We start from the raw sequence: 18,228 nt of genomic DNA, 5'->3' as shown, positions 1-18,228 counted from the left end.
ATGGAGACCTCCCCTTAAATAAACACATCTAAATGAAAACTGCACCACTATATACTTTATATCTCCATTTATCTGTATTTTAATGTAAACAAAATGTTTCACAAATGTCCGATGTACAACATTTCATAAATTCACAGCATATCTTGGCTAAATGGGTTGTATAATCTTTGTAGACATTAGTGATTGTTCATTTGCTGATGAAACTGAAGCACCAGAGTGGCCCAAAAATAACCATCCCCAACTTTCTGTTATCTCTGTCATGTTTCGGTGTCGTGGACCAGCTCGTCACCTGGAAATATAATTGTGTATCCTTCTGATTCGCTAACCGGTTTTTGGCCCGTTCTGATTGGCTGCTGTCATTTAGAGCGTGTGCTGATTGGTGGAATTTCTAGAGTAGGAAGTGATGATCTTTAGTAAGAGCTTAATACGGTTAGCTAGGTGAGGTAGTCTTTGACTTTAATGTATTTATTTAAATGTCAAACCTTGCACTTTAACTCTACTACTCTCAGTTCTTTGATTATACTTGTAATCTTGAATTTATAAAAAGGAAACGTCCTCTTAGGTTGACATTTCGTCATTTTTCTCTGCGACTGTGTTGAATTAGCTTGTTAGCTTTGTGTCGTTTCAGTTGAAATACTCTCCTCGCTAGTTTTCTCGCATGGGGTATATCTTTTCTTGTTTGACAGCTGGGCGAGCTAAAATTAACCACCTTTATATGTAGTGTATTGGGTTCTGTTCGGTCAGTCTCGTGTGGGACAGTTTATTTTTTGCTACTTTTTGCAGCGTGAACGAATGTTTGGTAATAGAAATAGCAGCGGTTGCAGCTAGCAGATGGTTGGCTCCTTAACAACAACAATGAGTTGTAAGGGGGGTCCAAGGACGGCTAAAAGGCTTTATTTTGTTGCCATTCTCCTTCTAATCTCCATCAATGGGTTGACAGCAGGTAAGTTACAAATTAAATTGCTTCAAGAAATAATGCAGCCAACTACAGTGTGTTTGATAACCAATCGCACGCAGCTGTTGTTTTGGTATAAGGAGAAGCATTGTAAGTAAAAAACTATGTATTTTTTTTGCTGTACTTTAATGTTTCAGACGAAGATCAACACAGGGACGATGGCTCTGAGTTAAAGGTGCGTTTTGAGTTTTTTGTTAAAAATAGAATAAACCATATTGGAAGACCAGCATTTCATACTAAAGTGTCTGTTTACAATGTAATGTGCTCCAGGGGATTTTGAGCTAAGCTTGTTTTGTTTTCATTTTCGGCTGTGATTATAGAGCTAAAAAAAAATAACTACTTGAAACTGATTGTAGTTTAAAAAAGTTACGGAAATCATTTATATGGAATAATGGAAATGGGTATTGCAACAATATCATAAGTTTGACTGTTATCCTGCAGTCCTAACTCAACTATCATCAAATTTTGTTTTATTCTGCTTTACAAAAAGGATGCTTAGTCATGAAAATGAGATAAGTGTATTGAACAGATCTCCAACTCTTTATGATTTGGGTGATCTTTTATTTTTCTCTCTTGTTATTTGTAGTCATATCATGATCCAGACTCTGAGGAGGAAGATGTTCATATTGTATCAAGAATTTTGGCAGCCGCCTCTGGGACTCGCCGTCTAGATGGCACCCAATCAAAGGAGGAAAAACAATCTCTTGGAGAGACGGAGGAAAAGGAAGAACTACCCGAACAGCCTCCTCCTCCTGAGGAAAAACCCAGAGAAGGTGAATGAGATTTACTTTAGTTTTCAAAATTAAGGAAAATTTTATTTTTTTTAAATGTATAGGATATAAACTGATTTATGTGTATATATTTACTATTTAAGGCATTAATCTCTTTGTTGAAATTAAGAGTTTATATCCGTGTTGTCACTACATCAGAGTTGTTGATCAGAGTATTTATTTATGATAAGTTAACCTGCAGAAAAGCACAGGTACTTTTTAGAAGTGCTACTGTGCCGTTTGGGTGGTAACTGAATATAAATTAGGGACTCCTAAATGATAAAACATTGAAAATAACTTTCACTTATGTTGTAAGCTTTGGTAATTCCCAGCATGTTGGCCTGCTTTCTCTCTGGCTTACACTAAGCAAAGCAGCATGTGGGTTTATGCAGTACTGCTATGGGTAAACGGTTTAACTTCATGAGATATTAACAGCTTGCTGCAGCTGTGGCTTCTGCTGCTTACACCCTTTTACTCTGGGACTGCGTACACTGTTCCTATACAGTCGTTTTTATAACATGTTGAAGGTGTATTAATAATACCACTCTTTCCAAACTTTAGTCCAAGTTTTGTTTTGTCCATTTTTTTAAAAGGGAAAATATGATAACTGAAACTTATTTTTTCTCTTTATTTTTTTTATATTTCAGTTCCTCTTGTAAATGGCGGCACATCCCATGGGGAGCCCTGCATCTTTCCATTTTTCTTCCAGGGAAAAGAGTACTCTGACTGCACCACTGAAGGGCGGGGAGATGGACGGCTATGGTGCGCAACATCCTATGACTATGACCATGACAAGAAATGGGGATTCTGTGAGAGTAAGTTTTCAGCTGAGGTAGAGCTGTCCCTCCAACTTAAGATAAGAAGTTTAGAAGTTGTAGGGATGGGAAACCATAAACATATCATAGTTTTCTTTCAGTTTATTATGGCTCCCTTCTATCAGTACAGGATTTCCATTCCTTTTAAACTTCTTCTTTCTCTCAGCGGAGGAGCAGGCGCAGCAGAGACTGCAAGCTGAAGAGACAGAGGAGCAGTATCAGACAGTTTTACGCACGCTTAATGGCTCCACCAGGAAAACTCAGAAAAAAGAGTAAGTTTATTGCTTTCATTCTGATGATACAACTTTAGATCTCCAGACCTAATATTAATATTACCCTCATGAAAATTTAGTCATTTATTTTCTTTTTTTATTTATTTTAAATCTTAAGTCCAGTGTTTATTCTCCATTTGATATATCCATGCAAGTGTTGGGTTCACATGTTTCCTGCAGTGCGTTAGACTGTTACAAGTTAATGTTGGAGAGATTCCCAAAGTTTCCTGTTGTACTTCTTTATCAGTTCATTTAAAACTAGGTCTGACATGTGTTTGGGATCTTTGTCCTGAAAGTCATAGCTGGGTCTAGACTGTTTGGCTGCCCGTAGTATCAGGACTAGTGGTAGTCAGGGCTGAAAGCCTCATTTTAACTCTTCCAGTCACCCTGGCCAAGTAAGTCAGTGTTGGTCTCATCAAATCATAAAACCTTTCTCCAGATTTTTCACTGGTCTTCCTGTTTAAGATCACCATCAACTTTGGCTCTTAGCTACATCTTGACCACAACCTTTTCTAGCAGCATATACATTAAAACGCCTCCCCTCTGTTTTGTTCTAATTACTAGGCAGCGCTAATGAAACTTTGCACATCCTTGATTGAATTGGATGCAATTCTTTCTCAGGTTGTACGAAAAGCTGTTGAAGGTTGCAGAAAAAGGTCACCAGAAGGCCACAGAGAAGGTGGCGTATGCCATGCTGTTTGGAGACTACATGAACCAAAATATCACCAAAGCCAGAGAGATGTTTGAGAAGCTTGCGGTGGAAGGCTCACCTAAAGCTCAGATGGTAAAAATGTCTCACAGCTTAAATGCAGATCGGTTTGAATGACTCTTAAGTTTTGTGTAGGCTTTAATATGAACTATATTTGTATTGTTTCTACTTAGGCTCTTGGCTTCCTGTATGCAGCAGGACTAGGAGTTAATTCAAGTCAAGCCAAGGTATTTGTTTCTTTATCACATTCAGGCTCATCCCTCACATTAAATCCACTCATAAGTAAATTCTCACACATTATGCTGATGTTTTCCAGGCATTGGTTTACTATACCTTTGGTGCATTGGGTGGAAACTTAATAGCTCACATGATTCTGGTGAGTTGAGTTGTTCATCTAATTGCTTATCGGATAGACGTGTTATTTTCTTTCATAATAAATTAAAAATGTTCCTGCATTATGATTAGGGGTACAGGTATTGGGCAGGTGTGGGTGTTCCCCAGAGCTGTGAGTCAGCACTAACGCATTATAGAGTGGTGGCAAATCACGGTAAGTTTTTCTTTTTATAGTTCATATGGGTGCAGTTTCATTTTACCTCGAGGTTATTTCATTTTTTTTATCTATGTTCCTACTCCGGCCTTCCGCACCTCCAGTGGCCAGTGACGTGTCGCTGACGGGGGGCTCGGCAGTGCAGAGGATCAGACTGCTGGATGAGGTGGAGAACCCGGGCTCCACTAGTGGGATGCTGGAGGAGGACCTCATCCAGTATTACCAGTTTTTGGCAGAGAAGGGAGACGTTCAAGCTCAGGTATTTCATTTCAGTCTTCATCTGCATTCCTTCTGTTCTTAATCATCAATATAAGTACTTTGGGTAAAGAAGACTTAAAGTTTATACCTCTGGAACTTTTCCACACTTTGTACAAAAACAGACTTCTATGCTTTTAGACAAGTGCAAAAAGAAAATGACCACGCATGAGGAAGAAGGTGCTCTGAAAAGGAGAAGCATCATGAAATGTTGAACCTTTCAGTTAGCTTACTCATGGCCTGGTGCTTCGTGGGTTTATGTTTTCCATTCTGTGGCTTTGGACAACTAATGTCAATCAGGCTGAATGGTTAGAAATGTTATTTTGATATGGAGTTTGTGGAGCTTTGAATTTGAATAAGCTTAAATTATATTAATGAACAGACACTATGATGATGAGTCAATATATATATTTTTTAATGAATAATGATTAGGCAGATTAGATTGAAATATTTCAACCCCTCCCATCATACAGAGGTGATTTTCCTAAGGTTCAGGGAATCCTGCCCAGAGCTGATGGGAAGATGGATTATCTTACACATCAAGTAAACTTGGAAGAAAACTTGCTCTTATTTTTAAAAGATGGCTTTAATGGACCTTAATATGAATTCTATGCTTTTATTTTGGGTTTTACATGATTATCACCAGTTGATTACAATTATGTGCTAAAGTTGCAGTAAAGTACATTAAAGTTTTTTTTTTTTTTTGACAAGGCAACATGTGGAAAAATCTCAGTTGCCTTCCATACTGTTGCAAAGCAATTTATAGCTTAACCAGATACCAAAGGAACATATGAACCCCTGCTGCCAACATGGATCAGTACCATCCAAAAAGTAGATCTCAGTTTTACTTGAGATTATGTGAAATACTGTTAATCTGTTTGCATTTTTAGGTTGGTTTAGGGCAGCTCCATCTACATGGTGGACGTGGAGTAGAGCAGAATCATCAGGTAACATTTTGCCTTTGGTTAACATATTTGACACCAAGTCACCACAGCTTTGTTTTTCCCTCTGCTTAACATGTTTTTGCTGCTTCCTGACCAACAGAGGGCGTATGACTACTTCACACAGGCTGCAAATGCTGGGAACACACATGCTATGGCTTTCCTTGGCAAGGTTGGAGCGATTAAAAACTATTTGCTCTTTCTTGTATATTTCTTTTACACTTTTATGTTTTGAACAGATCATCACAGTCTGAAACCTGAAAGAAACCTGCATTGAGTAGTCTTCCTCTTTAATGCCAATGTTTTGTTCACATTTCTTGACTCTAACATTGCTAGAGTGAAGTTAGCCACTAGATTTGTTTTCACAGAATTTATGGTTTTATTTCCCTGAATGTTTCCTCCTCAGATGTATTCAGAAGGCAGCGAGTTTCTCCCTCAGGACAACGAGACAGCTTTGCAGTACTTCAAAAAGGCCTCTGACATGGTAGATATGAACCTAAACACTTCTTTAATAGTATATGCATTTAATCTGCTGGTCCTTATTCAATACATTGTATTTTTTTTTTGTTATCCTATCTCTACCGTTCAGGGTAATCCAGTGGGCCAGAGTGGACTGGGCATGGCGTACTTGTATGGGAGGGGCGTCCCTGTGGTAAGAGACACAGCAAACTGAACTACTAATTTGTATTCAAATCTTCAAATCTATTCAGAGATTTGACTGTTAAATTAAATCATGTCTGACTTTTATAGAAACCAATTGTTTTACAGCAGTTACCTGCTTTTTATTTTATGTTTAGAACTATGAGTTGGCACTGAAATACTTTCAGAAGGCAGCAGAGCAAGGTTGGGTGGATGGACAACTCCAGCTTGGAACCATGTATTACAGTAAGATGGAAATTACTGCAGTTAATTCAGTTTAATGTTTTGCCATTTCTCCTGTTTCTCGTTTAAATCTCTCGTGTTCTTCCTGCTTTATTGCAGATGGTATTGGTGTGAAGCGGGATTATAAACAAGCGCTCAAGTTCTTCAACCTGGCCTCACAGGCCGGCCACATCTTGGCTTTCTATAATCTGGCCCAGATGCACGCTACTGGCACCGGAGTAATGCGCTCCTGCCACACTGCAGTGGAGGTATGCTGCACATCTGAATTACATGTAATAAAATGCTTTGATCACTCTCTTGATGTGCTGAAATGTTTTTATTTTAACACTCAGCTTTTTAAGAATGTATGCGAGCGTGGACGTTGGTCAGAGCGTCTTATGGGGGCCTATGGCAGCTTTAAGGAGGGTGAGACCGACGCTGCTCTGGTTCAGTACCTGCTGCTGGCAGAGCAGGGCTATGAAGTGGCGCAGAGCAACGTAGCCTTCATTCTGGACCAGAGTAAGATATATTTATTTTTAATCAGGTGACCAGACTATTGATGAGTGAAATCTGACATGTTTTTGTTGCTGTGGGGATTTTTAATTAACAGAAGGGGCAAATATCTTCAGCGACAACGAAACCTACCCTCGTGCTCTCCTTCACTGGACAAGAGCCGCAGCCCAAGGTTAGCACATGGTTATCTGATGTTTTTCTGTGATTGTTTGTTCCCCTGATCAAGTTAAATGTTTACTATTTGTCAAATTCATTGTAAAGCATGACAACACACAAGGCTTATTTTGCTCTGGCTAGTACAGGAAACTGAAGCTGCAGATATACCACTTTAACATTTAACACTGCTTTTCTGTGCTGTTTTAATTGGGGAGGTCGAACATAAGGGGTTGATGGTTCACAGCTGTTCATTTGCTGTCAAGGTTACACCGTGGCTCGGATCAAACTGGGAGACTATCATTTCTACGGATATGGAACAGATGTGGATTATGAGACTGCGGTCATTCACTACAGACTTGCATCGGAGCAGCAGAACGGCGCCCAGGCCATGTTTAATCTGGGTTACATGCATGAAAAAGGTCTGGGTATCAAACAGGTGAGTGTGTGCTGCATATTTACAGATCTATGTATTTGTTGTTGTTATCCATTCTATTTACAGGGTTTCCACGGGTCATTAAAAATCATTATTTTTTAAATTAAGGCCTTAATTGGCATTAAAATTCATTAAATGTGATTATTGTGGCATTTGAAATCTCTATTTAAAACAAAGTTTATAAAAGGAATTTTGTCAGATATATCAGATTTAACTGTCTCCGCGTGTTTGTGTGGAACTGCTTCCGGTTGATCGTAAAGCCGTATGTTCGGAAAGGAAGCTCGAGGCTTAGGAAAAGCTAGAAAATATAAACAATAAGCAAATATAAGCAAATATAAACAAAAGTGACTGGAAGACGAGGAATCTCGGGACATGGCTGCAGCCTGTCGACGGTAAAGATGACGAAGTATTTTGCCATGATATATATGAGAGTCATGGGTACGTGTTGATGGCATTAAAATGATTTCTAAGAGCATTACAGAGCATTAAATTAGAGTTACTCATTCCAGTATACACCCTGATATAATGTTACTTTATCAATCTATAATTTTGATCTGAGTCACCTTTAAAAGAAACCAATGCTTCATTACAGTTCAGTCATGGTTATAATACATTTCAGTCAAAATCAGTTCACACCAGTTGTTAGGAACTTTCTATCCAGCCTCCTATGTAAGCACTTCGCTACGGTTTAGTGCATAACATCCATAACTGAGTTGAATTTATAAAGCTGCCTGTCTTGTTTTATTTTTACTTGATTAATGATGTCTGTTTTGTCTGCAGGACATCCATTTAGCCAAGCGTTTCTACGACATGGCTGCTGAAGCCAGTCCTGATGCTCAGGTCCCAGTTTTCCTGGCTCTGTGTAAACTGGGCCTGGTTTACACTCTGCAGTACCTGCAAGACCTTAATGTAGGTGTTTGTAGCATCGTGTTCCACTAAGCCTAACTCCAATGCATCTTTTTATGCCTTGATAAGTGAGATTAATTACGTTTGTTCAATTTTCTTCTCCCCCCCCCTTCCTATTCCACGTTGTGCGTAATCTTTGTAAGCTGAAGGAGTTGATTTCTCAGGTGGACCTGGACCAGCTTCTAGGCCCAGAGTGGGACCTCTACCTCATGACTGTCATCGCCCTGTTGCTGGGCACAGTCATAGCCTACAGGCAGCGTCAACACCAAATCATCATGCCACCCCGCCCCCCTGCCCCGGCTCCTGCACCCCCCCCAAGACCTGCTCAGGAGGAGCCACAGGCGCAGGCAGAGCCTCAGGATCAGGAAGAGACGGCAGCCCCAGGAGTAGCTGAGGAGGAGGAGGAGCATCAGTGAGAGGAGCCCAGAGGGAGCAAGGCGAGGGAAAGACTGAGGCAGAACTCATTCAAAACCTGCTGCTTGGAGCATGTCTCCCACTGCCTGCTCTCTTCCACATCATTAGAAAACTCTTGGCTGCTGAAACTGTTCAGCTTTTCTCCATTTGAGAGGTGATGAAAACAAACACAGGATCTAAGACTGTTTTTTTTCTTTACTTTCTTTTTTCTGTGTTCAGGACTCTGCCAGAGGTAACCACTGCTTCATGAAAATTTATTTCAGTTTTCTGATTAAAAACATTTTAAAGTCAGCTGGTTAGAAGGAATCTGATTTTTGTTTAGTTTCCTCTCATAATTCTCTGTTTTCTTAAATGTTTTGGGGCTCAGAAGTGAATCTGATTTAATCCTCAGTAACATTTAGAAGAAAAAAATAGTTCAGCTTAGGATTGTGAAATTTATCTTATTTAATTTAGTAGTTAAGGACAAGATAATGCTTTTTGTTTGCAGAACTTTTGTTGAATCAGTTTTCATTTTAGCTTAAGTTATTTCAGCTGGAATCCATGCAGCTTTAGTTTCTTTACTATAACATGCTAAATCCATGTGCTTTTGATCAGAAAGAGGAATGATGTAGAACACGATAAATGGTAGAAGTTCTAGAGTCGAAAGGATTATAGTTTGGTTTTAAACAAGGAACAGAGGAGCCTTTAAAACCTGGCATCAAAAATACAAGGAAAATGTGAGAATTTTATTAAAGAATGATGCTGGTTTTAAAATATATATTAAAGGGCAAGAAAACCTCACCTATAATATGCTGTTCACTGTCTTTCATTATTTTATGATGGGTTAATGTTTCTTAGACAGCCACTAATTGGAGAAAAATGAGCATAGCAAATGGATTTGTTATTTTTCTTCCCTACATTTTCTATTTATGTTTTTTCTTGGATGGGTTACAGGGCTTCTTATGCTCTGAAAGCTGCTACCCAAAAGATCAAAAATGGCGTTCTGGACCCATTCTTACACTTCTAAAGCTGACTCCATTTGGAGTAAACCATGGTTGCATCATAAAGGATTTTTAAAGTTTCTTCTCAGATCTGTTATGATCCTATTGGTTTGGAGAAGCTAATAAAATAACAGACATGTCTGCATGACATGCTGAACTGTAAGAACAGGGCAGCCGCATCTGGAGGAAGAGGATTCACCAGTAGGTTACCTCTCTGAACTGGTTTGGAACAACTGGATTTTTACCATCACAAAAACAAGTTTATACACAGATTAATAAATGATAATGGATATTTGACTGTTGGTTGTCATTGATTTAACCCTTTATAGATCACCCATTGAAATACTTTGAAATTTAAAGCCAGGAGTTATTGGAGGGCAAGACCTCATTACTTTTATAACGTAAAAAAGAAAAATTCATATTTAATGGAAAATATTAATGTAAATGTAATAACAAGAAATGGTCACTTGCCTTAATGTATTAAGGTACTTCTATAGGAAATTAATGAAAAACATTCAGAGTGAAAGAAACTTGTAACAATTTTTTTTTGTTACAACATAACCTTAGAGTACTAATACTGATACAGGCATTAACATTTTTAACTGGCTTATAAACTATTTAAACTTTTTAATTACCTTTTAGCCTTTTTTCTTAACTTTTTCAACTTAATTTACAGTAGGTAATAAATCATTCAACGGCTCATCTAATTGGTGAAATGCAAAAATAACATAGAGCCACGTAGCAGTATCTGCTGAATGGCTGGATATCAATCTTGTGCTTCTAGACCTCATGAGGAAAGGTAGGACTCAATTTGTAAGGGGTATGCAAGTGATTAAAAACAGACTATAAAGGGTTAACCATCTTTTTTTGTTTTGTTAAAATAATACTAAATTTTTAAAATCTAGGCAAAAAAGTTTTAAATTTCAAACATTAAAATATGAATGGGAACTCTTATCTCTCAGTTTAGATTGGTTACTATCATCATTTCAAAGTGTGGCTCCCAAAATAACTGACTTAAATAAGACATTGCAGCATTGTGGTCCATACTATGGAGCCAACACCTGTCATTGGCCCAGCTGGCTGCCCTTCAGCTTGTATTGGGGGCGGTTGGTCAAAGTGACAGAGCTGTAAAAAAACAGCATCACATTGTGCAGTCTGTAGGGGTGACCTATTGACTGCTCCATACGCACAGCTATGGAGGGGCTTTTGATGGCGGTGGCATGTGTGTTCCTGTCCTGCTCTGTCAAAGGTAAGTGCTAGAACAAGCAGGCCTGTAGTTGTTATTGTTTTAGCCCCTCTTTATTAAAAAAGAGCATTAACGAAAAACTACATGTTTTGAAAGGGACAAAGGTTTCATAATCATAGCTTTGTGCATTTGTTTAGAAATGTAATTCAACAATGACAGAACTGAAGTGTTTTAAAGGAAATGACTGGTGGTGGGAGTATGAAGAGGGGATTCGACACTACAGCAAGGAGGCTCTAAATAAGGTACCGTTTAATTAAGTTATTTTACAAAATAACAAGGGTGCTATGGGATAAAAAGCCTGTCTATGAAGATACTAGGTTGAGTTAAAAAAAATCATATGTGCAAAAAAATATTTGTTATAGGTTCACCTCAATGAAGTTTAATGGTTGATTTTGGATTAATCTCTTAAAGGAAAACTTCGATTCAATACGTAAAGTGAGTTTATTTCTGTTTTTTTTTTTTTATGTCTGATGAAAACCATAAAATTGACTTCAGAAGGAATGCTGAGATCTGGAAATAGGACTGTTATTATATTTTTATAAGATGAAACCTTATGGGGAGGACTTGAAAGCCTCCCAACAGTCACCGAGACTCCACGGGGTTTGTTTAATCATACAAATGGAAAGTTGAGTGGGAGGAAAAGAGGAGACCCAACAGGAGGAACCTTAACCATAACAGCAAATTTTGAAGATTTTTTTTGCAGTTTTTAAAATGTTCTACTTTTCATTCCTCATGTCATGCAACACTTTAACCAGAGGCAATGTCTGCTTTAAGAAGAAATCAAACTAGGATTTTGCTCTGTGGTTAAAAGTCCTCTTCACATGGTGAAAGGCTCAGAATACAAACTGTTTGAAAGCCCACTGTGAAATTTCCACAGTCAGGAAAGGTTTCTGCTTGTGTTAGTCCACAGTCAAGGCAGCCATCTACCAGGACATTTTATAGGACCTTATGCTGCCCTCTGCTGTCAAATAGGAATGCACGGATCCACTATTTTCACTTCTGATTCAATTCTTGACCTTGGATATCTGCAGATCCAGATACTTTTTTAGACACCAGATCCTTTATTTCCTTATTATAGTTCAAAAATATGTACAGGAATTGGTTGTGGCTGCTGCTCTCTGAAACAGGGGAGGCTCAATGGTGTTAATTATATCCAAATGTTGAAACACATAAAACACATCGTTACAAAGGGTGAAAATAGCTGTTGTGAAGCGCTTTGAAATGATAAACTCCAGCAACCAAGGCAAAAGTTCAGCACAAGATGACTGTTCGGACTGAATGATCAATTTTCCCTCTCGAATCATGGGGAAAACCTCTCTGTCTGGCCACTGTCGGTCCAAAATCCTTTAGTATGTTGGCCAATCAGCATCGAGCAGCCAGTTCTCGACCCGCCCCTGCTACATACTGTAGATCCCCTAAGAGGTTTAGCTTCACTGGAGGTGACATATTTTGGCATATAAACCAATCAGGGCTCTACTGCCTCGCTGCTTACCTCTATAGACAGAGGCTCAAACTTAAACAGGGATTTATCATAGACACTGACATGCATTAATATATGGTCAGAAACAGTAAAATATGTTACAGGATAAATTCTATTCTGAAAACATATATGGGACTTTAAGGATTGAAAATGACTGTATTTATTACATTTAAAAAATGCCCATTAAGGTTTCAACTTTCCTGCTGTCCAAAAGATTTTTAACCTAATTAAATCTTATTATAGAAATGCACTGAATAGATCTGCCCCTATGGAGTGAACACTTTTTCACCGATTCAATATCGGGACCGATGCCAATATTCATATCTGATTGATGCATCCTGGACCAGTTTTTTTTTCAAATTGCTGATTATACCTCTGTGCTGAACATTGTGTCTTGGATATATTAAAGGTCTTCGTAGATACCATTTACTTTACTACTTAGAGAGAAATGAACCTTTTTAGCTCAGCTGTACATCATGCTCCTGAACTCCTTGAAAGCTACTTTGATGCAGTAATCCTGTGAAAGGTGTTTGAAGAAAGCAAATGGGGCTCGTGTTGTGCAGAATACTGACCAGCAGGGGGATGTATATTTAATTATATAAAAAAATCATTCTTCAGTGGTATTTTCATTTTTTGGAAGATTTAATAACATTGTTTGATATAATCCATTATCTCCCAAATAAACAGAATTATATACCACTGAAATTAATCTATACTATGGTATCCTTTTTCATTCAAAATTTCCAAAAACCGTAAATTAATAGACTTAAAGCAGTGCCATTAATTTGGTGTTTTAAGTTTATGAAATATTTTCATTTAAAATGAGCCTTAAAATAATTCAAGGCAAAAAAGAAATTAGGCTGCTATGTTTTGCTTCATCTAACAGGAGTTTCCTGAGAAAACTCGCCCGATCAGCTTTAAACATCCTGTGTTCCAGTGCCCTGACATGACCCCCTCTCCCTCTGTCCCCTCTTCAGGTACGTTCATGTCCCAAATTACTCCTCTTTCAACCAGTCATCCTAGAACAGGAGATTTACTAGATTCCACTGACTTTCTCCCCTTTTTCTGTTTTTTTTTTTCCCCCCTCCAACATTTGGTTAGTTGAATTTGTGAAGGCAGCGGATATTAAAGTCATTGCCGCTTTGGGGGACTCACTAACAGTATGTGTTTTTGGTTTTACATTTAACAAGTGTCTCTTTTTTCAAGTTCAACTACTTTTATTATGATAAATTTAATGAAAAAACCCACAAATATCACAGAAATAAATTAAGTCTGACAAAAGTAAACCAAAAATAAATAAATTCTTTTAAAATAAATAAATTAAAGTCAAGACATTGCTTTTCAACAGAATGATTTTTGAGGGGAGTGGTGACCTAGTGGTTCAAACAAGAACAAACTCCCTGAATCAGTCCAGGACAAAAATGATGGTATCATAACTGAATTTTCAGGCAATCACTGCAATGCAACGATTACTGAGACTTCAAGTATTTTCGTCCTCTCATGAGCAAACTGTTCCAGCTGCAAGGGGGCCTTTTTCCAAACAGCATGTTTCAGCTCCTTCCAAAGATGCTCATCAGGATGTAGATCAGGGCTCATAGAAGGCTCTTCTTGGCATTTCTCAGTGTTCTTAACTTCATTTTTCAGGTTGTTATCTTTTTGCAAGATCAATAAACAGGGACTGAGATCGAGCGTTCTGACACTGGCCAGCACATTTCTCTCTAGAATCCCTGATTCAAGAGATTCAAGACACCCTGTGCCAGATGAAGGAAGGCAGCCCCATGGCATAACAGAGCCTTCTCCATGTTTCACAATAGATATCGTTATTTGATATGCTTCATTTTCTTCTGGATGCACACAAAGCTTATATGCCTTAGCAAAAAGTTCAATTTTTGTCTCATCTGTCCGTACGATATTTCCCTCGAGGCGTTGTGACTCATCAGTAGTGGTTTGGTAAATTCCAGTCTGACCTTATTATGAGTTGTTTTCAACAATGGTGTCTTCCTTGGTTTTCTCCAATTAAGTCCAACTTAGCTCAAACAGTGACGGATGGTGTGATCAGATACTGAAGTGAAGTTACTTTATCTTGATTCTGGTTTGTTTTGTTGCCATTTTGTTATCAAAGGAACATCAAGCTGCTTAGAGGTCGTTTTAAAGTCTTAATTTTTAATATGCTTGTCTTTTTAATTTTCAGAGACTTGTCTTTCCGTTACTTCCTCTGGTCCATGTTGGGTGTGGTACACACCACCATGTCACCAAACAGCACAATGACTACCTGTAGCCCTATATATATAGGCCCACTGACTGATTACCAGATTATAGACACCTGTGATGTAATTAGTGGACACTCCTTGATTTAACATGTCCCTTTGGTCACATTATCTTTAGTCTTTTCTAGGGTTACCATTGCTTTTGTCCAGGCCAATTGTTTAAAATTATTCCGTTGAAGCATGGTTGAACAGTAGGGTTTGACTTTAATTTGTTAATTTTGATATGTTTTCCTAATATATTATAACCTTTGTCTCATTAAAGTTATTTATGTGACCACTGTGGGGTTTTCTTACAATAAATATGGGCTGCAACAATTCTTTCCATATGTATAGATATATTGAATGTAAAAGCAGGTATCAATGTAGTCCTATTAGCACCCTGCAGTTCACTGAAACCTTTGTTCAATGTTAAGATATTAATTAATACTCTAAGGTAACGGATCCCCTCTGAATATTTGTTCTCAGACAGCGATAGGTGCTAATGCCACAACTGTGCTCGGAATCCCTATAGAATTTCGCCATGTGTCATGGAGGTGAGATTTACCCTTTACGATCAGTAAATGTTTACCTGCATCATATAATACATTAATGCATGAGCTGTTTGACAGAAAAACTATTTAATTTTCTTTTGAGCCAATAATATTATCTGCCCCCCTTAAAGTATTGGAGGTTATGGAACTTTTCAAGACGTGATAACTTTGGCCAGTAAGTTGTGTATTTTTATTTTCTTTCCTGTCTAATCAGTTTTAAACCAGATTTTTTTTTTCTCCTCACAGTTTTCCTCCTTTTGTGTTTTAGACATCATCAAACTATTCAATCCCAATCTGCTTGGTGCTTCTCCTGGAAAGACTATCCATGGGATGCAGGCTCATATCAGTGAAACGGGTTTTAATCTGGCTGTGACTGGACACAACACCTTGTAAGACCACATCCCTGTAACAGACACTAATCTCTAGGTGAAGAGGCAGTGTCTGAGTGACGATATCAACCTCTCCAATGCTGTTCATATCATCTTCTGATAGATACTTTTGCTTCAGGTCTTACAAATTCATATCTGACTCTATCTCATGTTTTTTTTTTTTTTTTCCAGCAACCTCCCTGGACAGACGAGAGAATTAATTGACACTCTGAGGCGATATGAGGTAGTGTGGGGCACACTCCCTTTGAACTAAAAAGAAAGCTTTAGAGCTGTCTTTCATGCAGACTGTGCTTTGTTTCTTCTTCAGGGCCTCAACTTTGAAGAAGACTGGAAGCTTCTAACTATTCTTATGGGCATGAATGACATCTGTGATTACTGCAAAGATAAGGTAGTAAAGTAGTTATTTTCCTTTTTACGCTGAATTTAGTTCAGAATAAAAACATTTTTCTTAATATCCTTTGTCTCTCCCTCTAGACTATGTTTTCAGTGGATAACTTCATTCACTACATGACCCTTTCTCTGGAAATGCTCATGAATGAGGTAAAGTAAAATGAGACACGACTCGGCTGCACCTATAAATCTGTCAAAGTAAACGTTCTCATAGGACTAGTGGTGTGTTTTCAGGTTCCTCGTATGATTGTCAACGTGGTGCAGATCCTACCCATGCACACTTTGAGAGAGGTACAGAAGCCCACCCCTGGGTGTCTTCTACAGCGGTGAGCCTGTTGTAATCAGGATGTCCTTTACCTGGTCGGTTTGCAGTGTAAATACAAGCATATGAGATAATAATAGGGGATTTATTTTATGCATTCTAATTCATCGTTAAAAATTTGAAATGCGGGTATAGTTTGACACTCATTGCAGCAGCATTCGCGTCGTCTTAATCCTTGGTGGATTTTTTGACTGTTCATCAATTTCTTAACCAAATATTCACCTTAGGGTGACAGCATTGGTCTGATGGATGAAACTAGGGTACCGTTGGGAGGTCTAATAGCACAATTATTCCACACACCCACTTTTGATAGTTGCCTAAAGGTGTGTCTTAAGTCAGTAAAAGTACCAGTTCAAAAAAAAAAAAAAAAGTGATGTTGCTTCTTTGCAACTTATCAAGAAATATTTAACCAATTATTGGAGGCTGTGTACACATTTAAAAGCCAGTAAGTCAAATACATAAGCAATCTACTAACCGTTTATCACATTTAAAGTTATAAATGTGTAATAATCAATTTTTTAGGATATACTGCATTTTATTTTGTAAAGTTTGTTTATAGGATTGGGCAGTACAAGAAATGCAGTCTTTTTATCTATTTTTGTGATCAGTCCTAAAGAATTTATCTACGATACATTTACAGCTTCTCTATCAAGACTTTACTCCTGTTGTTCCCTTGCCCTGTTTTCTGTCTGTTTAAGGTCCTTCTGCTCCTGCCTGATAGAGCCAGTTTCCAGATCTCCTGAACTTCAGGAGCTTGTTGAAGTCAATCTGGAGTTTCAGGTGCCTTTACTCATTCTCACTGTACAACATCAAGAATTATGTTTTTCTCTAAAATTGATATTTATTACATATTCTGATTTTATGGTTTGGACTAGCTTCAAAATAAATACATATAAACCATTTCTGCACTGATAAACTATTTTATGTATTTGCTTATTTGTTTATCTGTTTATGCTTCTTTTTGGGATAGATCATGATGGCTAGCAGTATTAATGAATCAGGTGCTAAATATGAATAAATGCATTATTCTAGAAATGTAGGTGGCTGCATGATTGTCATCCAGTGAATGACTAATTAAATGACTGAAAATCTATTTTTATTTAATTTTTATTTGTTATTATTTTTGCAGAAAAGACTTGAGGAGCTTTTGTATAGCGACCGCTTCTTCAGGGAGGATTTTGCTGTTGTTCTTCAGCCCTTTCTGAAACACGCTGACCCTCCTCGCCTCCCGGTAATCTGCTTCACAGCAGGGAGCTAATAAGAAAACAATATTGTTGTGATTTGAGCATCAGCTTTCAGGAGATGAATCAGCGTGAAAGTTTGCACAGAGAATTAAATCCCCAGGATCCCTATTCAAACAACTGGAGTTCTGTTTTTTGTGGATTGATTTGTGATTAGTTAGAGTTCATCACTGAATCTAAAAGGCGTTTTATCCCTTTGGCCAGAATGGGAGGATTGATATGAACTTCTTCACTCATGACTGCTTCCACTTCACCATTAAAGGACACGAGGAGCTGGCAAAAGGACTGTGGAACAACATGGTGAACTAATCCTTTAACTTATAAGTAGTATGTTTCTAAATGTGCAGCTACAAAAGAATTGAACTGAACAGAAAGATGGTTCAAACCAAATTTTTTTACCATTGGAGCTCCAGCTCATGTTTGAATAATCATCCCTTACATCTTAATCATTTATATTGTTAAACATCACTGCTATATCTAATCTATGAACCAAAGGATTCACTCTAAATGATCTTTTTATTTTAAAGTAAAATCTGAGCTGCAGCATATTGTCACATATTTTTTGTATCCTGTACACAGTTTCAGCCTGAGGGAGGGAAGATGATTGTGAGCAGTTTTTCTGAACCCATCAGCCTCATCTGTCCACCAGTGGTAAGTCCCATTGTGGCACCTTTAACCAGGTACAACAGACTAAAACCCAACCCAGCAAAGTTTTCCCCATATAATCACTGATTAATAACAGACAGTTACAGTTGATGAACATGACTATTAAAATGTTGCAAGCATATATACCTATATATATATATATATATATATATATATATATATATATATAT

The 18,228-nt window shown here is 37.9% G+C and overlaps 2 protein-coding genes across 2 annotated transcripts in view; both read left to right on the top strand.

The window, feature by feature from the left end:
- Nucleotides 1–402: 402 nt before the first annotated feature.
- Nucleotides 403–9,812, top strand: sel1l (sel-1 suppressor of lin-12-like (C. elegans)). Its single transcript, XM_015380691.1, has 21 exons — nt 403–943; nt 1,093–1,130; nt 1,542–1,728; nt 2,373–2,540; nt 2,707–2,812; nt 3,434–3,596; nt 3,695–3,748; nt 3,838–3,897; nt 3,987–4,068; nt 4,173–4,327; nt 5,214–5,270; nt 5,368–5,436; nt 5,671–5,748; nt 5,854–5,916; nt 6,062–6,149; nt 6,246–6,394; nt 6,479–6,644; nt 6,736–6,810; nt 7,058–7,230; nt 8,008–8,136; nt 8,277–9,812. Exons 1-21 carry the CDS (start codon nt 832–834, stop codon nt 8,547–8,549), a joined length of 2,445 nt encoding a protein of 814 aa, XP_015236177.1. The 5' UTR covers nt 403–831; the 3' UTR covers nt 8,550–9,812.
- Nucleotides 9,813–10,694: 882 nt separating this feature from the next.
- LOC107088471 (phospholipase B1, membrane-associated-like) overlaps nt 10,695–18,228 on the top strand; it is an 8,307-nt gene continuing 773 nt past the window's right edge. The window contains exons 1-15 of the mRNA XM_015380652.1: nt 10,695–10,776; nt 10,951–11,015; nt 13,140–13,230; nt 13,355–13,413; nt 14,986–15,053; nt 15,182–15,225; nt 15,319–15,439; nt 15,611–15,662; nt 15,747–15,827; nt 15,914–15,979; nt 16,064–16,155; nt 16,850–16,931; nt 17,281–17,382; nt 17,597–17,692; nt 17,972–18,043. Coding sequence (XP_015236138.1) covers nt 10,722–10,776; nt 10,951–11,015; nt 13,140–13,230; nt 13,355–13,413; nt 14,986–15,053; nt 15,182–15,225; nt 15,319–15,439; nt 15,611–15,662; nt 15,747–15,827; nt 15,914–15,979; nt 16,064–16,155; nt 16,850–16,931; nt 17,281–17,382; nt 17,597–17,692; nt 17,972–18,043 — 1,146 coding nt within the window. The 5' untranslated portion in view covers nt 10,695–10,721. The remainder of the gene's footprint in view (nt 10,777–10,950; nt 11,016–13,139; nt 13,231–13,354; nt 13,414–14,985; nt 15,054–15,181; nt 15,226–15,318; nt 15,440–15,610; nt 15,663–15,746; nt 15,828–15,913; nt 15,980–16,063; nt 16,156–16,849; nt 16,932–17,280; nt 17,383–17,596; nt 17,693–17,971; nt 18,044–18,228) is intronic.

The sequence above is a fragment of the Cyprinodon variegatus genome, unplaced genomic scaffold (genome assembly GCF_000732505.1).
Source record: "Cyprinodon variegatus isolate N-32 unplaced genomic scaffold, C_variegatus-1.0 Scaffold219, whole genome shotgun sequence".
Lineage (NCBI taxonomy): Eukaryota > Metazoa > Chordata > Actinopteri > Cyprinodontiformes > Cyprinodontidae > Cyprinodon > Cyprinodon variegatus.
Note: the sequence above shows the minus strand (reverse complement) of the source record. Positions and strands in the feature narration are given on the sequence as shown.

Coding starts and splice junctions, on each gene's coding strand:
- sel1l (XM_015380691.1), top strand. CDS start 832: ATGGTTGGCTCCTTAACAACAACAATGAGTTGTAAGGGGGGTCCAAGG. Junction 944..1,092: donor CATCAATGGGTTGACAGCAG/GTAAGTTACAAA, acceptor TTAATGTTTCAG/ACGAAGATCAACACAGGGAC. Junction 6,811..7,057: donor GACAAGAGCCGCAGCCCAAG/GTTAGCACATGG, acceptor TTTGCTGTCAAG/GTTACACCGTGGCTCGGATC.